At 38.5% G+C, this 19,222-nt stretch overlaps 1 protein-coding gene across 1 annotated transcript in view; it reads right to left on the reverse strand.

The window, feature by feature from the left end:
- Window positions 1-16,875, reverse strand: part of LOC134538999 (transcription factor SOX-21) — a 52,406-nt gene extending 35,531 nt beyond the window's left edge. Inside the window, exon 1 of the mRNA XM_063380662.1 lies at window positions 16,755-16,875. Coding sequence (XP_063236732.1) covers window positions 16,755-16,848 — 94 coding nt within the window. The 5' untranslated portion in view covers window positions 16,849-16,875. The remainder of the gene's footprint in view (window positions 1-16,754) is intronic.
- Window positions 16,876-19,222: the final 2,347 nt, after the last annotated feature.

The raw sequence follows: 19,222 nt of genomic DNA on the forward strand, positions 1-19,222 counted from the left end.
CAGCTAGCAGTAAAGAGACCGAATCACATCCACCACCTCCAGATAAGTGGAAGTTAAGCAGAAATGAATCAGCCTATTGGAAAGCATATGTGGGTGAAGTACCTATAGTATACATATAACTAGAGACCGGAAGAATTCGTGATTTCAATGACCTGTAGGATATACTCCATTATCCTCTATGCACGCGGGAAATTTACATTTGCTCATTGGCTACTGACTCGTGACACCTGTTAACTGGGACGCTAGTGATTCGATACTTCTTGTGTTTAAGGTTTTTCATTGGCCGAGTATCATTCAGATAAACTGTGGCCCAATCAATGATGCAGCAAAAAGGATTCTAGCCTATCACGAAATGAAAAATGCGAATTTTTCCGGTCTCTACATATAACTGAGATTTACAGTCTGATACCAAATTAATCAATGAATATTACCTGGTCTAGGTATGTGGGGAAAATACAGAGAAACAGCTACATTGGGACAAAAGTGTTTGTAATCCCTGCAGGCAATTTTTGTAATGTTGAAACCAAATAATTTCGTGTAACGTCAAAGGAAGGCTCCCAGAAGGGAGGATGTGAGGTCAAAATATTGTAGTAGAACAATACTGGCCAATGCACATTGGCGAAGCGCGAGGTTCGTTACTGCATTGCTTTCTAGCTATTTTACACTACAGTCGTAGTTTCAGAGTCGTAGACAATTTTTCCAAAGTTGTTTAATCCCAATCCTGCACCAAATTATTAGAAACTGTGAATAAATATTTTTTTAATCGAAATCATAAATGGCCATACTATTGATAACAAATAAATATAAAATCCATCATGCTATACTTTTTAGAGAAAAAAATATTTGTAATACCAATGCGGCCAACAATTTTTGAATCGGGTAAATTTAACTAGTCACACTGTAAAAAAATTACTTTGGTAATTTAGCAAACACGTACAAAGAGACCTCTGCCTCTAACTGACTGGACATTTAATTTTTTTCTTTTTGCTTGAACCCGAATATTAAGAACTGATATCAAACACCTAAAGTTATTTAAAATGATTCATGAACAGTTTTAACCCACATTTGTACTTTTGAAGTACAGAGCACCAGGATAATTTCTTATTTGGGGAATCAATAAATTCTTAATCAATATATTCTAAATATCAAGAATATATAATATTATTTTTGATACTTTTAATTCTATTCAATACAATGAGCGGGTAATGACCTCTCAGAATAAACAAAAATAATATACAAATAATTTTATATGTATAAAACTATGTAAACATGTGTTAAAGACTGAAATAAGTTAATTCAATGACATTGTGATACCTAGTTATAAAGCTTTGGGACCATTTCATAGCAGCAGTAATACAAACAGACTGCAAAGACTATTATTTTAACTTTAATTCACATAGTTGTCTATGTAATTTCATATTCTTTTCTCAATGCACATGTTAACTGTTTTAATATTACCATTTTGTTTAGTATATAGTTAGTTATAAATGTTTCTCATTATTTTAAGCTTTATGGTAACTATGACCTGAGGCCATAGAAAAATTGCCTGACCAGTATGATTTGGATTGTTGAAAAGGTTTTTGAATCATGGCAATAAGAATATTTAATACTGAATTAAGACTTCAAGATGGAAATAAATGATTGCAATAATATTTGTGAAGAATATAATGCTTACTATGAGTAAATTGAGTTGCATAAAACTAGAACTGAGGTGAGCTGATTATCTTCACTATTTCCAATATTGGTTTGACTGAATATATTTGATGGCCACAGAAATTGACGCTATGGAAATAATCACCAATACCCAATATTTTTTTTCCTTACCATAACTTGTGCTAAAACCAGGAGTCTTGTACTCTACGAGTATCTGAATCTACCGAACTAAAGTCGAGGCAACATTGATATACGAGAATATTTCTAGTTCAAATTTGGTTTCTTAATAATTATCATAAACAATAATATTCGATTAGATTTGAACTTTTGATAAAAGCTGGACCCCACATAACTTCCTGCTAGTATACCTACAAAATATAATTTAAAACATGTGTTTGGTTCATTATATTAGGTATATGATTTGTGTATTGGGCATTCCAAAACAGTAATATATACCAAACACCTTTACTATTTACATATTTGACAGACCCGCAATCAAACTCAATATATGTATATATTATATAAATAAATAATAATTATGTAATATTAAATTTAAATAGATACCGCATAGTAATGGCACACCACCATAATACACCCTTACAACAACAGTGTATTAAAATATGTAGAATTAGTTAAAGTTGTGTCCGATCTTTGTATGTTTAATACTGAGTATTATAAAGTTAATAATACGTAGAGACCTGAAAAATTCGCGGATTCATTTCGTGATAGGCTAGAATCAAAATACGTTTGCCTTTTTACTGCATCATTGATTGGGCCACAGTTTATCTGAATGACACTCGGCCAATGAAAAACTTTCAACAAAAGAAGTATCGAATCACGAGCGGCCCAGTTAACATGTGTCACGAGTCAGTAGCCAATGAACAGGTGTAATTTTCCCGCGTGCATAGAGGTTCATGGAGTCTCTCCTATAGGTAATTGATATCGGTCTCTACTTATTACTGTGTTTATCACACTAACAACATACCTACACTACATAATAGTCCAAAGTCTATTCCGGTAGGCACACAGGGATTGGTGATACATACAAACACCCCACTGTAGTCGACATAGCTTCTGCGGCAGCGAATTCTAGTGGTGGGCGCGGAAACTACACGTGATTCGCGTCAATAAATGTAGCTGAAAATACATTTCCCCTTCATTCGACTTCCGCTCATTCACGAAATTTGATTTATGATGATTTATTGTAAGAAAATATATTGGTATGTTTATTTAAATTGTTTGTGTCTTCGTTAGTTTTTACATAAATATTTAGGTTATTAAATATCTTTAAATCTTATATCTTTAGCTTTAGATGGATTTAAAAATAATGTCTTTTTATAATATGCCTATAATAGCCTATATTATGCTTGAGGTAGCTCATGTGTATCTTATTTGCTAATTGTTTTTATTATTTTCATATTTGTACTTTGTTAATTCAGTTTTTATTTAAATGTATTTTTAACAATGTTTGGTATGTGCAGGCTATAACATTTATCAGGTTAACTTTGCATGTACCTAGTTAGTAAAGATGTATGTTTAAGAGACCTGAAATATTCGCGGATTCATTTCGTGATAGTCTAGAATCCAAAAACGTTTGCCTTTTTACTGCATCAGTGATTGGGCTACAGTTTATCTGAATGACACTCGGCCAATGAAAAACCTTTAACAGAATAAGTATCGAATCACTAGCATCCCAGTTAACATCTGTCGCGAGTCAGTAGCCAATGAGCAAATGTAATTTTCCCGCGTGCGTAGAGGATCGTGGAGTATATCCTACATGTCATTGAAATCGCGAATTTTTCCAGTCACTATGTATGTTGTTTAAGTGTGAGACAAGGCGGTACACCTTAACCTCGCCACTTAAAATAAGGAAATAAATAAATAAATAAATTAATTAATTGCTCCAGCCGAAATGGCGCACATCGCGAGCTGACATGTCTGCACATCAGAAACTAGACGAACGAGAAATAACTGAACAACGAGAGTGGAACAAGGGTTCGCCGGGGTGCAGCGCGAAGAGGAGGGGGAGAGCAGGAGGGGGTGGAGCAGGGGGCGGGGCTCGGGAACAAGGGCGGGATCTTCCCTCCAAGACGCGAGAACTCGTGTCGCCCCCGAAGTCGGCCGCGTGGATTGTTCGCGGCCTGGCGGAGCGAGATAAGAATTAATTACCACGCCCTGGAAGGAGTGCAGAAGGAAGCAGCATGCGAAAGGGAATACGAGTACAAGAGAATAGTAGTGCCGGGGATAGGGGGGGAAAGGGGGTGGGTTTTGGCACCATCTCTCCTCCCGAGACCGCTAAACATAGATATTATAAAAGGATGGGGGGTGGTTTCCTTGGTTCCTGGATGGTTGGAAAGCCGCCTCTTTTCAAGCTTTACAGTGTTTTAGCTGCTCGGGTACACGATTCCTCCCTACCCCCCCCCCCCCCTCCTGTCTCTCTCTTCCCCCCTCCGCCCTGGTATACTTCCGTCCTCGCTGAAAACTCGTCCGTTTAATTTCCTTCCAATAACGAGCTCATCCTGGCTCGTGGCTCGGATGCATGAATAGAGCACTGCTCGAAGGAGTGTCAGCTCGAGCGCGGGAGCACCGCCGCGCTGTCTCGTCCGCGCGGTGTTTCGGACTTCGGGTCGTCACCACAACGTCGAAATACCACAACGCCGAATATCAAAATTGACCACGACGCCGACTTATAGAAACCTGCTGTGTACCACAACGCCGAAATAACAAACTGAATGAATTCGCGTGTGTTTCTTGAATGTGCCTTACGCCGAAATACCACAATCAAACCTAACCTTACCTAACCTAACCTAACCTAGCGTAATATAACCTAGCCTAACCTAACCTAGCCTCACCTAACCTAGTCTAACCAAACCTAGTCTAACCTAACCTAGTCTAACCTAACCTAGTCTAACCCAACCTAACCTTTGTGGCAGTCCTGCGATGACATTTTTCGGCGTTAGTGTATTTCGGCGTTGTGGTGCGTCCCCTTCGGACTCTGTTACCGGCACGTACAAGCCGTGCGTCTAAACACTGCAGCGTCGTGGACAGAGACATCTCGAGCCAAGCTAACATTCAAAAACCCCTTAGGCCCTATGCTTAGGGGCAGGCATTTTCCGCGAAAAATAATTCTGAACGCATAGTATGTATACTGCAACAAGGTATTACCGCACCAGTAACCAATGCGCAGATGTAATTTTCCCGCGAGCATAGAGGATCATGGAGTATATCCTACAGGTCATCGATATCGCGAATTTTTCCGGTCTCTACAAATTGGTAGTCTAACTAATGATGCGATACTTCTGTGTGGTTGATCGTCTCTAACTGACCAAAAGTGCTTTCAGAATATCAGTAAACCATCATTAGGAGCAGAGCAAATGTATAATTATTTAAATCTATGCATTCCAAGAAATTAATACGGGAATTATTCCGGTCTGTAGTCATAAAGAACATAACTAAGGACATGAAAAATTCGCGTTTTCTATTACCTTCAGGATAGACTTTACAGATCAGTATTCCCTGGAAAACAACGCCAGTTCATTGGCTGCTGACTGGTGAGTAATCTCATCTGGTTTCCTCGTCATTCGATACTTCTATGGTTGAGATTTCGCATTGGACCAATGTCGTCCACATGAACAGTGATCCGATAGCAAAAGGAGCTGAAATGTATACTTACGTATTTGAATTTTAGCCTGTGGCAAAATTAGTTTGAGAATTTTCCCGGTCTCTAAGCATTACCATCTCTAGCTACGATAGATATTAAGTACTTATTTGGTTCAGAAACCAGCTACTACATCTAATCAGAGTGTAAAACTAAACATGTAGGTTTTAACATCACAAATTTATTTATAGAGACCAGGCAATTTTCAGGTTTATGTAACATTTAGACGCCGTTTGCTAATCAGCTGCTGTCATCGAGATGATACAGTGTTTTCCTTGAATGAACCGAACGTTATGCAACCGTTAGTCGCTGTTGATTTGTTACTGGTTGAAATTACCTTGCGGGGCGAGTCGAAACTAACATGGCCCAAACTGAACAAGTCGCAGAAACTCAGACGTGTTGGGAGTTTAACTTGTAGTTCAATGAATTAGTAATTGTAAGCATATTCCGCGAAAAATTATCCCAAAAGCCTATTAGACAGCAATGTGGTATGCTCACGCCAGCTGTTTCTTCCCTGTGATTGGCGGCCGTCTGCAAGAGAAGCCATTGCATTATTTGGCCCAAGCGACTTATCACTTGATACGTCGCGTCCGTACGTCAGCCATTCGTCCATCCTGAAACGAGCTGAGCGATTCAGAATCATCCGCACGTCCGTCAAAAACTTTTCCACATTTATTACTGCCTACAGACCAAATATCTTAAATACTGGAGAAAATGTATCTTCTACAGATATATAATATTGACAATCATTAATGTTAAGCACTTAATAAATTTTTAATTACATTTGATTCACACTGATATTTATTAAAATATTTTCATTTGTTAAAAATATTTTCAAACGTATGTTAATAACATTTAATGGAAGCAGATAAATAAATAAATAAATATACTTAAAAACCTTACAAGATAGTAAAGGTCACCGGTAGAGACCGGAAAAATTCGTGATTTCAATGACCTATAAGTAGGATAGACTCTTTGATTCTCTATGCACGCGAGAAAATTACACCTGTTCATTGGCTACTGACTCGTGACACCTGTTAACTGGGATGCTCATGGTACGATACTTCTTTTGTTAAAGGTTTTTCATTGGCAGAGTATCATTCATATAAACTGTGGCCCAATCACTGATGCAGTAAAAAGGCAAACGTTTTTGGATTCTAGGCTATCACGAAATTAATACGCGAATTTCACGGTCTCTAATTATAGCTTATAAACAAAACGTAATCATTTCTTTACAATTTGAAAAAAATCACCCATATTGGTCTGAACAATGTATTAAATAAGTAATTTATGAATAAAAATTAATTTCAAGTAAGTCACACACTGTTAAATATTTTTTTTACCTTTTAATTTACGAAGAACTGTGGTTACAAATTATTATTCAGGGATCTTCGTAAATTTAGGGACACCGAGTTCACTTTCTTTGAACACGAATCCAATAGAATATTATTGGTGTTATAGCAAAACATTTAAAAACTGTTTACGTTTACAGCAAGAACATTCTTCTTGTGTCCATGTGTGTGTTTACCTTCGCTTAGAACGAAATGTACAAAGGGGAAGCCAACACTCGGTGTAGTTTCTACGAAGATTCAGTTACTTGAGATCATTTGAGTTAAATTTATCGTTGAAAAGTACTAAATTTTTGACGTGACAACGTCTAATTAATCGACGAACGCCGGCTTCACGCACGAAAAAGTGTCCCGTTACACACATTGTTCCGTTACGCTGCGTCCCGTTACGCTCATTGTACGCTTGCGCCGCATCTATCTCTCTTCCACTCGATTGGAACAACCATCGATTTGACTTTTTCGAGGCACATTAAACTTGAAACACTCCCATTCGTTTCCTACTTTTCCTATCATCTTCCTATCCTTAACAGAATAACACAGATTGGAAGAAGTTAAATAGCAAACATGTATAAAAGTTAAAGTTAAAATAATCTGTTCGTTAAAGTAATAAACATATATGAATTAATGAGTGCAAATAAAAGTAAATTTATCAATTAAATTGTAGATTTAATTTCACTCCTTCTTTGTATCCATAGAAAATAGTGATAATTCAATAAAAATTATTCAATTTTATTCATAAAAGTATGCAATCATTTCATCAATGTTTTGTTATGACGTCGTCACGTTAAACTATCGTCCGTAAACCGACTTTACAGACAACCAATTTGTTTCTGTAAATTCTGACAGTGAAGCTGTCCGTTGGCCTGCTAACCAGTCAGCCCACCTGCTCTGTGGACCACACGATCGGTTGATATAATAGTAAGTTAAGTTAATAATGTCAGCAGGCTTTCACGGCCATTGTCTGAAGTGGCTTGGCTTCCGGGTTGTAGCCGTGTCCTTGACGAATTATTCGCCAAGGACACGGCTACAACCTAGAAGCCAAGCTACTTTTCAGTAATCTATAGAGGCATGCATATTTCGCGAAAAGATTCAGAGACTAGCTGAAAGTTAAATCACTGTAACATCGTCTGTGTTCCGTGATTGGGTGAATTTTCTTTCGTCTACGTGTCAAGTGTTATAACACCAATCATAATAATTCAGTGCGGCAGCAAACGCGTCCTGAGTGGTCTCGGTCAAGCAAGGCAACGACTTCTCTCGCAGACGGCCGCCAATCACAAGGAAGAAACCCCTGGTGCAGGTGTACCTTGTTTCAGTCTAATATACGTTCAGATTTTTTTCGCGAAAAATGCCTGCCCCTAGTAATCTACTGCAACCCGGGCGATGAACTTGAAAACTTCAATAACTCAGTGACAATAGATGTCACTACCTGTCCTCTTTGCTTCTTTTCTTTTCTTTTTTCCTTCGTCTGTTTTGGTCCTCCGTGGACTGAGAAATTAACCGAGAAATTTATTTCCCCCCCTCAAAGTTTTACAACGCGGGACAAAATATATATATTTTTTTATAAATTTCTTTTTTTTATTTCCCCGCGTTGCAAGGTTGGCTGCTCTTGCGTGTTCCGGACGGCAGCGCTGGAACGAGGGGCTACAGAGGAATTGTCCCGGACAATGACCGCTGGAATCGCCTATGCCGCGGACTATTCAAGAGACGGCGGTGTGACCATAGAAGAATGTCGGCCGTGAAAATAGGAGTCTGACGACAAGTACTTAGAAACCGGACACTATAATGTGATAGCCGCGGTTTTTTTTAATTTTTTTTTATTTTATTTTCGCGCTTTTCATCCGTCATTAGTCCAAGGCCAAGTTCCACGAAGAAAAAAATAAAACAGACGCGGTTGGCCGTAATTTATTATCGCCTGACGTCTAATTCTAAAATTAAATGAACACCTCGGTCATGACCCTAGGGTGATGCTGCGAGGGTTTCGTGTTCCCTTTAATTTCGTCGATGCGCCCAAATATGCAAAATATAACACGTTAGTTATTATAATAAAATTTTGATATTAGTGTGTATTTCATATATGCGAAAATAACCATAGTCATGGTTTGTACGAAGTTACAGTATCCTTTATTGTAGAATTACAAACTATCTCAAAGTCTTTTTTTTTTTTTTCAAAAAGAATCTTTTGTAAAAGTTCAGAAATTTTTTTCTGTGTAGGCCTACTTACGCAAAATTTTATTGTTGGCACACTGATCTTATTTTAAAGAGATTTTTTAATTTGTGAACTGTAAAATTTTCATGCCTGTCAATATAATAACGAAGATTTTGGGGGGACATTTTTACCACTAAGAAATATCTTGATTTATTTACTGTAATGGTCTTTCAAATAATAGCGACGGCGAGAAAATTTGAAAATAAACAACGCTGGCGTGTGTGTGTGAAGCGCTTTTGTCACCGAGCGCACACAAGCAATAGATTCGCATGTCAATTAGGTATGTACGTCGAGCTCACGCCAGGGAAATCCCACCCTTACCACCCGCCTTGTCATCACAAGCGTGAAGCGAGAACCATCGACCCGGAGCGCGAAGAGCGAGAATCATCGACCTGGAAGTTAACAACAAACAACCCCCTCCCGTTGTGCTTGTGTCTGGAAGCGTCCGCAACAGAAGCTGCCGTCCGGAGTTCGATAATTGTGAATGACGTGCGCGTGTCTTGAGTGCTGGCGTGTCTGGACGGACGGTCGTCACAATGCCATTGTAAGAAGCAGTTGTGTTTCGTGTAAGTGTTTACGCGCCAGGATATTTCCGTAAGGGCCCCGCCTCCCCAGCCCCACACATCTACACACACACACGGTGTGCAGATCTTCAGAAGAAACAACACTATTTTAAAACTGCTCAGGATATCAGAGCGGTGTCCGTTTCCGCATCTAGTATTTTTTTTTAAAACTGTATTTTTGACGTGATAACATTCTTATAAATCGATGAACGCCGGCTGCACGCACGAAAAAATTGTCACGTTCCGCCTGAGCCGAGCGTGCAAGAACCGGCCAACCACCGTGTGAGGAAAATCTTCGATAATATCAAACAGGTTAAGGCGGGCTTTTTAACTTATTGTTCTTGATTATATATTTAAACAAATTATTTAAATTAAATTTGCAAAAAAAAAACTGTAAATAATATTTGAAAATGTTTTCTTATGACGTTATCACGTAAAATTATCTTCCGTAAACTGACTTTACAGACAACCCCCTTTCTTTTTGGAGAGTGAAAATGGCTTAAATCGCGAGATTTTCAGAATAAATTTTAGGCACGAAACCACCCTTTAAAGATTCTTGAAAGCATCCGAGGTCCTTTGCATTACACCTCTATCTTTATTTCTCCGCCGTCTAATGTTATGGTTACAACTCAAATCTCACAGTTGCCCTATGCACGAAAAGAAGACTGCGCGCCAGTTCACTGCCTTGCGCTTAGAGACGACTCCGCGCTGAGAAGTACCAGTGAGCGTGGCCCTTAACATCGTTTTTGTACACTTTTTCCATAATTTCGCAACATCAAACTGTTGTGTTCAAAATACGGTAGTTTCAATGGTGCCTAACGAACGTATTCGCATTGGTAGTGTTTTCCAGTTAACAGTCATCACTTTCATTCTTCAACCAAATTACCTGTGAGTTTATCTCTCTTTTCCTTGTCTCACCCAATGTTTGTTCCTGTCTCATCGATGTACTCATTATTACAAAAAAAAAAAATAAATATAAATAAACATATTATTATCAGGAGGGAAAAAAAACGTTTCAACGAACAAAGGTATTTACCATGCAGAATTGATTGTGAAATGTCTTCCTTCGCAACATACAGTTTGAGTTTATGTCTTTTCCATAAACATTACGTATAACAAACAGCAGTCTGAAAGAAGAAGAATGAAAGTAGGTACTCGTTCGATCAATTTTTGAAACGATTCATTATTGATGTCGTTTAGCCGTGATGGCGCTCCAGAAGAATACACACTTGTTTGCATCCCTGAAGTTTAATTATGTTAATAAAATTTAGTAACGGATTATTAGGATCACATGAATTTATTATTGCATTTATGCCAGTTTTAAGAGATCAAGAAACTGCAAAGTATGAAAAATTACTGATGTTTTTTTAAATTTATTTATACATTTATTAAGATCCAGCCAACAGATATAGTCCAAAACAAGCTGGCGCTATACAAGTTTAAAACAAAAATACGAACAAAAGTAAATATAATAATACTAATAATAATAATAAAAAAATCAAATATGAAGTGTATAGATGCGGATTTTCAAGCAATCATACACAAAACATTGAAAAGTACTAATACTAAAAAAAATAATACAAAAGTAATTCACTATTAAATTACATTCAAAATACATGTACTCATAAAATGCCATTTATAGGAATTATTAATTTATATTACTAAAAGTGAACTACAATATTTTTTACTAGATATTAAATAGCTATAAGTTACAATGCCTCAATTAATTTTTTTTGGTGATTTGTTTGAAGTAGGTACACATACACAAAGTATATCTCTCTATCCCTATCTCTAATTCTATATATCTCTATCTATATATCATTCTATATCTATACATCTATATCGCCCTCTATTTCTCTCTTAATACCTACATTTATATATCTCTATTTATGTCACTATAGCAATAAAAATATTAAAAATATATGTATGTAACTATCTGTATATTATCTTGATTTTTATCTGTCACAGGTGTGCCGTAGGTCTATAAAAACATGCGCGTATTCGAATGCAACATTGTAATAAAATTTCAAAAGCTATCGGTGAAGAACTTTCAGAGATTTAAGATTTTGAACGAATGAACATATACATTTTTATTAATAAGTATAAAAGTTAAGCAACTAAGACTGCGCTAAGGGCTGTTAGACCAGGACTCGGCTGGGGAGACAGAGTGAACTCCCGTTACGCCCTTTGTCCAGAGACCACCCGCTCCTTCCCCAAACCCCTCCCGAGAACCCTACTGGCTGCACACGTTCATTTAGGTTAGATAACAAAGACAACACATCCTACTGTATTAAATAAATAATACTTATTTTATGTGGTTTAGCAAAAGTACCAAACGATTTACTTCAATTATTAGTGCAAGCCACACGAAGCCTAAGCAATTAATGTGATAATCGTTGCAAATATTTCTTCGATTCCACTGTTACAAACTGATTTTTAAAACACCTTTTCAATTCCCTGAGCCTTTCCTGTTTTCTGGATTTTCGCAGTGCCATGAAACCCTGGTCATAAAACGTATAGTAACTGCAAGAAAAACTTAAGAGGTGCTAAAAAAAAAATTTGAATTTATAGGCGATTTGAGGAAATTGTACGTCCGTTTGAAAATAGCGGAATTCAAACCAGGGTCGGATTTAGAGATCTGGAGGCCTCGGGGCAACAGAGGAGCGGAGGCCCCCTGGCCCCAAATTATTTTCCAAATAAAATGAACAAGTTTTTTCAGTCGAGTTTTCCAATAAATAATTTATTGTGAAATCAAGTAGATTCTCTTAGTATTAAAAAAAAAACATACATAAATATAATCGGAGACAAGAATTATATGAAATTAAATTTTAGTGTTAATGAATATTTCTGTTAATATTTAACAATAATATAATCATGTATGTACAAAGTACTGTAGGTAAAGGTAAAACAGCGGAAAAAGAATATCAAAGGATTTGTGGGGGCCCTCCGTTTGTGGAGGCCCCGGGGCTTTCGCCCCGGTTGCCCTCCCCTAAATCCGGCCCTGATTCAAACGCCCGCCAAAACGTTTCGTCACAACATGGCCGCTGCTGTGGCATGATGCGCTGTTGCACGGCAATGTGTAACCAGCTGGCGGTATGAACCAACATATTTGGCTGGTGTGCCTGGTGATAGTATTTTCTGCCTATGCATACGTTTGCAAGTACGTATTTATTTTCTTCCACATCTTTACCGCAATTAAATAATTTAAATTAGCATAAATTGTGTAAGAGTATAAGCCATCTAACTTAGATGTTGTGTGACATGTACGACATAAATTGAGTAAATTACAATAAAAGTAAATGTTTTTTTGTATATATACCTATAAAGTAGTGTTTACTTTAAAATTAAATGTGTATTTAGGTATGCATTTTAAGTATAAACTGCCTGCAAAGCAGAAATGCAATATCAAAGTTACACTTGTATACATAGAGCTAAAAGTAACCGTATAAATGTAAATTTGAATATAAAAAAAACTTTTTAATAAAACTGACAGGAGCTTATTTTCAGAAAAAGAACAATGTTTTAAAATATGAAAGGTCATACATAAGCCTTGCTTCCTGCATGCACGGTAAAATATACCTACATATAAAAAAAATATGTTATAAACCAACGAATATACTTCATGAGTGCTAAACGCTTTAAAACTCGAATTTCGTTAATATAAAGGATTGTAATTTAAACCACGATATAAGTAAAAATACATAAAATTAATATCTAATCATTCGTACAATAAGATGAGAGGACTAGATGACACCTCTCACTTAAGGCCCCCGCCTACCCGGGCACACACACGGTGCGCAGAGCTTCAGGAAAAACAACGCGATTCCAAAACTACTCGAGATATCCGAGTGGGGTCTGCTTACGAAAAGCATTTAAGAGTTCGCTGAGGGCCGGAAAGTACTTTTGACTTTGTATTAAGTTTTTAAACTGTATTTTTAGAAGAGTGAAAATGGCTAAAACGCGTGTTATCAGAGTAATTTCTAGACGTAAAACAACCGGTACAGATTCTTGAAAGCACTTGAGAGACCTGCATTACACCTTTATCTTCATTTCTCCGCAATATGATGTTGCGGTCACCGCTCAAATTTCACAGTTATCCAGTGACGACAAGAAGACTGCGCGCCAGTTCAGTCTTGCACTTAGAAGCTATACCGCGCTATAAAATACCAGCGAGCGTCGCACTTATCATCCCGCCTCACTAACACACATACACCCGTGACGAGGCGAACCCCTTAAGCAAAAAAAAAGGAGATGAATTAAAACAAATGAATTACTTATCTTAGCTTTTATAATTTTTTAAAACACATAAAAATAATCATTTTAGTTAAAAACCCGTGCAATTGTTTTTAAATTTTTTTTGCCTGCTTTTGTGGTGACGTAGCAGCGTTTGTCGTTCGCTGTAAGAAGGGAAGGTATTTAGAGACAAAAATAAATCGGGCAGAGGTGTAAAAAAGCTGAGTGGTAATCGCAGTCACAACGATACAAACTACGAGTGCTACGAGCGTCCAAGGACAAAAGTCGAACTTTTTCAAGGGCAAATATCTGGCGTTTAAGGAGGATTATAACCCACCATCTTGGGATTTTTACATATTTTTGCTATAATTTTTAGTTTGAACTATTTATCACAATTTTTGGCATTTAAATGCATAAATAATATATCCCCGACCTTCTACACATTGTTGCAACCATACATTTACTAACAGTCTGTAGTCTGTAGGCGCCGCGAAGAAAGAACTTATTATTTCACGCGAGCGACTACCGCTGTCATAATAATCACACCAGTTCACATGTGTTGACTTCAATGAGTAGCCAGTATTAAGTCCTATGCCATGTCAAAACAAAATATTTAGCTTTATTACAAGCGGTATCAAAATTTTAAAAACCAGCTGACTTACCCGGACTTAATCATCATTGGGTGCTGATTTTCGGAAAAACTCGTTCTCAGTTGATGGCTTTAATGCCCTAAAATTTTTTGTAGATCTTTTTGTTGAAATACGTGAAATTTTTAATTTTAACGCCCCCAAAACCTTTCTTGAGAGCTGATTTTTAGGAAAACCACGTTCTCAGTTGATGGCTTTGTAATATGAGGAACATAACTGTTGAATTTCAAATATTTAGGACATATACTTAAAAAAAACTGGAGATTTTTATATTTAACTTCTTAACATCCCACCTTGGAAGCTGGTTTTGTAAAATACTTTCTTAGCCAGTGTCTACGGATCAAACGTCCCAAATTCCAAGTCTGTAAGTTTTATATTATATGAGAATTCGTGATGAATGAGTCATTCAGTGTTGTTTCGCTTCATATTAACTTTCATCCTCTATTTAACCCTTTTAGGGAAGGTATATTAAAAAAAATCCTTTAGTAGTGTTCATAGGCCTATACGTTATATAAGTAACTCCTGTGCAAAATTTAGTGCTTATAGATACAAGGGTTTAAGTTGTGCGTTATTTGTCAGGTAGTGTTAGAGTTTTATTAAGTATATTGCAAGAGGGTGAGGCCTAAACCCCTTAAGGGGCCCGCCTCGTCAGGGGAGTATCTGTGTTAGTGAGGCGGGATGATAAGCGCGACGCTCGCTGGTGCTTCTAGCGCGGTGTCTCCTCTGGACTGGCGCGCAGTCTTCTCGTCGTGCATTGAGCGGCGACCATAACATTATATTGTGAAGAAATTAAGATAAAGGTTGTAATGCAAGTCCATTAAGTGCTTTCAAGAATCTGTACTGGATGTTTCACACCTAAAAATTACTCCGAAAACACGTATTTTAACCATTTTAACTCTTCAAAAAATACAGTTTAAAAACTTAATCAGGAAACCAAAATATAGTTATCGGCCCTCAGCGAACTCCTGAATGCTTTTCTTAGGAAGCAGACGCCACTCGGATATCCTGAGAAGTTTTCAAATCGCGTTGTTTTTCCCCCTGAAGCTCTGCACACCCGAGTGTGTGCCCGTGTAGGCAAGGAAAGCCTTCATTTCACAGACGAGAGAGCCAAAAACCCGAAGTTCCCTGAAGTTCGTGTTTTTTTTTCCTGTATCTTTAATGTAGCTATCCTAACCAAATCAACCGTCCATAATGTTTAAAAGTATTTATAATGTAGCTAACCTAACCTAATTGACCATTAGTATCCTTTTATCAACACCGCCATATTTATTTACAATGAACCAAAAAAAAAAAAAAACCCGAAGATGCACGATCGGTAGAGACCGGAAAAATTCGCGGGTTCAATGACCTTCAGGATAGACTCCAATATCTTCTACACACTCGGACAAATGCCAACTGTTTAATGGCTGCTGACTTGCGAGTCGTCTCGCTTGTGTGGGCCATTGATTCGACACTTCTACGAGTGATGGGTCTCTAATTGGCCCTCAGTCCTCCAGATTAACAGAGAACCAATGGCAGAAGCAGCACTAAGGTATAATTATTTGAATTTTATCATAACAAGAAATTAATCCGCGAAATTCACGGGTCTCTAGTCATGGCAAATTGTGAGGGTGCAGCAGTACGGTGACCACATTCTCATTGGCCCCGTCAAGAGCGGGATGACACCTCTCACCGACCTCAGCCAATAACCACAGGAGAAAAGCTACATTTTTTTTGAGATACCTTGACACGAAATGTATTCGCGAAGTACAGGTGTCCCTAACGATCGGTAGAGACCGGAAAAATTCGCGGATTCATTTCGTGATAGTCTAGAATCCAAAATACGTTTGCCTTTTTACTGCATCAGTGATTGGTCCACAGTTTATCTGAATGATACTCCGCCAATGGAAAAACCTTTAATAACAAAAGAAGTATCGAATCACGAGCGTCCCAGTTAACAAGTGTCGCGAGTCAGTAGCCAATGATCAGGTGTAATTTTCCGGCGTGCGTAGAGGATCATGGAGTCTGTCCTACAGGTAATCGAAATCGCGAATTTTTCCGGTCTCTAACGGATCGGGCGTTTGGCTCTCACGTCTGTGAAAAGAAGGCTTCCCGTGCAGGCGAGGGCCTCTAGAAGGAGGACTATAGGTAGAGCCACGGAAATTTCGCGGGTTCATTTAGTCGCAAACTAGAATGCAAACCTCCACACTGTCGCACTGTGTTCATGATTGGACCCGCAGTTATCTGGACACGCCCCTCCACGACCGTGAGCCAACGATGTCCAGCTAGGAGAGAAGTAAGCGAATCAGGAAGTGCCAAATAACAAGGATAAAAATGTTCTCTCGCTAAGAAATCTAGCAATGGGAAAGTAAACATGTGTCGAGCACACCTATAACTTTGAATTCTATCCTGAGGCCAGAGGAATCCGCGAAATTTCCGGGACTCTTAACTATAGGGGTCGCTCACCCAGCCGCTTGGAGATCTCCGAGTTGTGCATCTTGGGGTTCTCCTGCGCGATCTTGCGCCGCTGCAGCCGCGACCACACCATGAAGGCGTTCATGGGCCGCTTGATGTGGTCGTCCTGCAGCTTCCTGCCGGCGGCGGCGGCGGGGGCGGCGGGCTGGGGCGGCGCCGCCCCCACGGACACGCCGCCCCCCAGCGACGACAGCCGCGCCAGGCCGTCGGCGTGGTGCCCGAAGCCGCCCTCGCACATGGCGCCGGTCGACCTGCGCAATGACGTCACCACCCCCCGGGCTGTAGTTCTCCACCCAGACTCCCGCACCCGCTTCTCTGCACACTCAACCTTTTTTTTATTTAACTATTGATTTTTACGTGATAACTAGAGACCGGAAAAATTCGCGATTTCAATGACCTGTAGGATATACTCCACGGTCCTCTATGCACGCGAGAAAATTACACCTGCTCATTGGCTTACTGACTCGTGACACCTGTTAACTGGGATGCTCGTGGTTCGATACTTCTTTTGTTGAAAGTTTTTCATTGGCCGAGTACCTATCATTCAGATAAACTGTGGCCCAATCACTGATGCGGTAAAAAGGCAAACGTATTTTGATTCTAGCGTATCGCGAAATGAATCCACAAATTTTTCCTGTCTCTACTTATAAATCGATGAACGCCGGCTGCATGCACGAAAAAAAGCATGACTCATTGTTCACGTTCCGCCTGAGCCGAGCGTGCAAGAACCGGCCAACCACCGTCCGAGAAAATCTTCTATAATATCAAACAGGTGAAGGCGGGCTTTTTAACTAATTGTTCGTGATTATATATTTAAACAAATTATTTAAACTAAATTTGAAAAAACTGTAACTAATATATGAAAATTTAAAAGTATGCAATTTTTCATCAATGTTTTCTTATGACGTTATCACGTACAATTATCGTCCGTAAACCGACTTTACAGACAACCACCCCGTAATACTCTCCTCCACAAAACTGATAATGAAATGCACCCGTGTAAAACAATAACTAGAGACCGGAAAAATTCGCGGATTCATTTCGTGATGGTCTGGAATCCAAATACGTTTGCCTTTTTACCACATCGGTGATTTGGCCACAGTTTTATCTGAATGATACTCGAGCAATGAAAAAAATCTTTAACAAATAAAGAAGTAGGTATAATATATAATCACTAGCGTCCCAGTTAACAGGTGTCACGAGTCAGTAAGCCAATGAGCAAATGTAATTTTCCCGCGTGCATAGAGGATCGTGGAGTATACCTATCCTACAGGTCATTGAAATCGCGAATTTTTCCGGGCTCTAACAATAACTATACTAGACCTCAGAATATATTTCACACCCCACCAGAAAATACGCCAAAAACTGTACAATAGTTTAACACAACGCATGGTAGAGGGGAGGGGGGCGCCTTGGAATTAAGAAGCCTCTCACTGCACTTGCAGCAACTTGACTGTGAAACGGGTTTGATGCTAAAACTATGTCTTATGGAATACTTTCTGTATATTACGAAGTTTTCCACTTATTCCATGCATATAAGCCAGCATATGTGCAGTATACAAAGTATTAATAGAACTATAGTTATGGTTGTACTTGAAACAATCGTGAACTCATTTAGAACATAAAAAAAAAACATGGCTGCGAATAAGATTGCATTGGAGGCGATGGACTATTGTAATTCTGGCTTAACTACTGTTGGTTTATGAGAAAGATCTGTATGATTTAATTAAAATACTTTCGGGGGTAATATTTCATTTAATTACTTCTTCAGACGTATATTTAATTATAATATTTTTTTCGAAGAAAAATTGTATTACGACGACTACAAGTTTTGCGTTGGTTGCAAGTGATTTGTTCACTGAAACTTTACCCAGTCGCTCAGTGTTTCATCGTCAATGCGTTCTCAGTCATTTGAAATAAAAATAATGGTCAACTCCAGCTTCAAATGTGAACACCAGCCTTGGGTAACACTTTAGACTACCAATCGTGTATGTTTATGTACAACATTTTTTTTTTTCGTGATACACCTGCAGCCGAAGATTGTCGTTTATCGGTGCGATAAATGAGGAAGAAAATACGTCCTGAATGACCCGGCCAATATTTGTCCGCTAATTTCAAGGAAGAAGCCGCTTGGAGTTAGAAATTTTCAGATCACGGCATGCTGTGATGTAGGCGAAGCCACTTCTTTTACCTCGCCATCGCCATACTGTTACGCTCAAAACATTGCGGGGAAAGTAGTCATTTGAAGCCTTTTTCCACAATGCAAACATTACACTTCCAGCCAACTTTTAGGGCGTCTAATCAACATTGCACAGGCCATTATCTGAAGGGAAATAAGTTTCATCCGGTTACAATGCAGAGTTTTTTTTAAAGTGAAATCTTCTATATTATATATAGGTATTTAAGGTACCTATATATTTTATGTATAATAGGAAGGTTTGGATAGGGAGTACATTCAT

This window comes from Bacillus rossius, chromosome 14 (genome assembly GCF_032445375.1).
Source record: "Bacillus rossius redtenbacheri isolate Brsri chromosome 14, Brsri_v3, whole genome shotgun sequence".
Lineage (NCBI taxonomy): Eukaryota > Metazoa > Arthropoda > Insecta > Phasmatodea > Bacillidae > Bacillus > Bacillus rossius.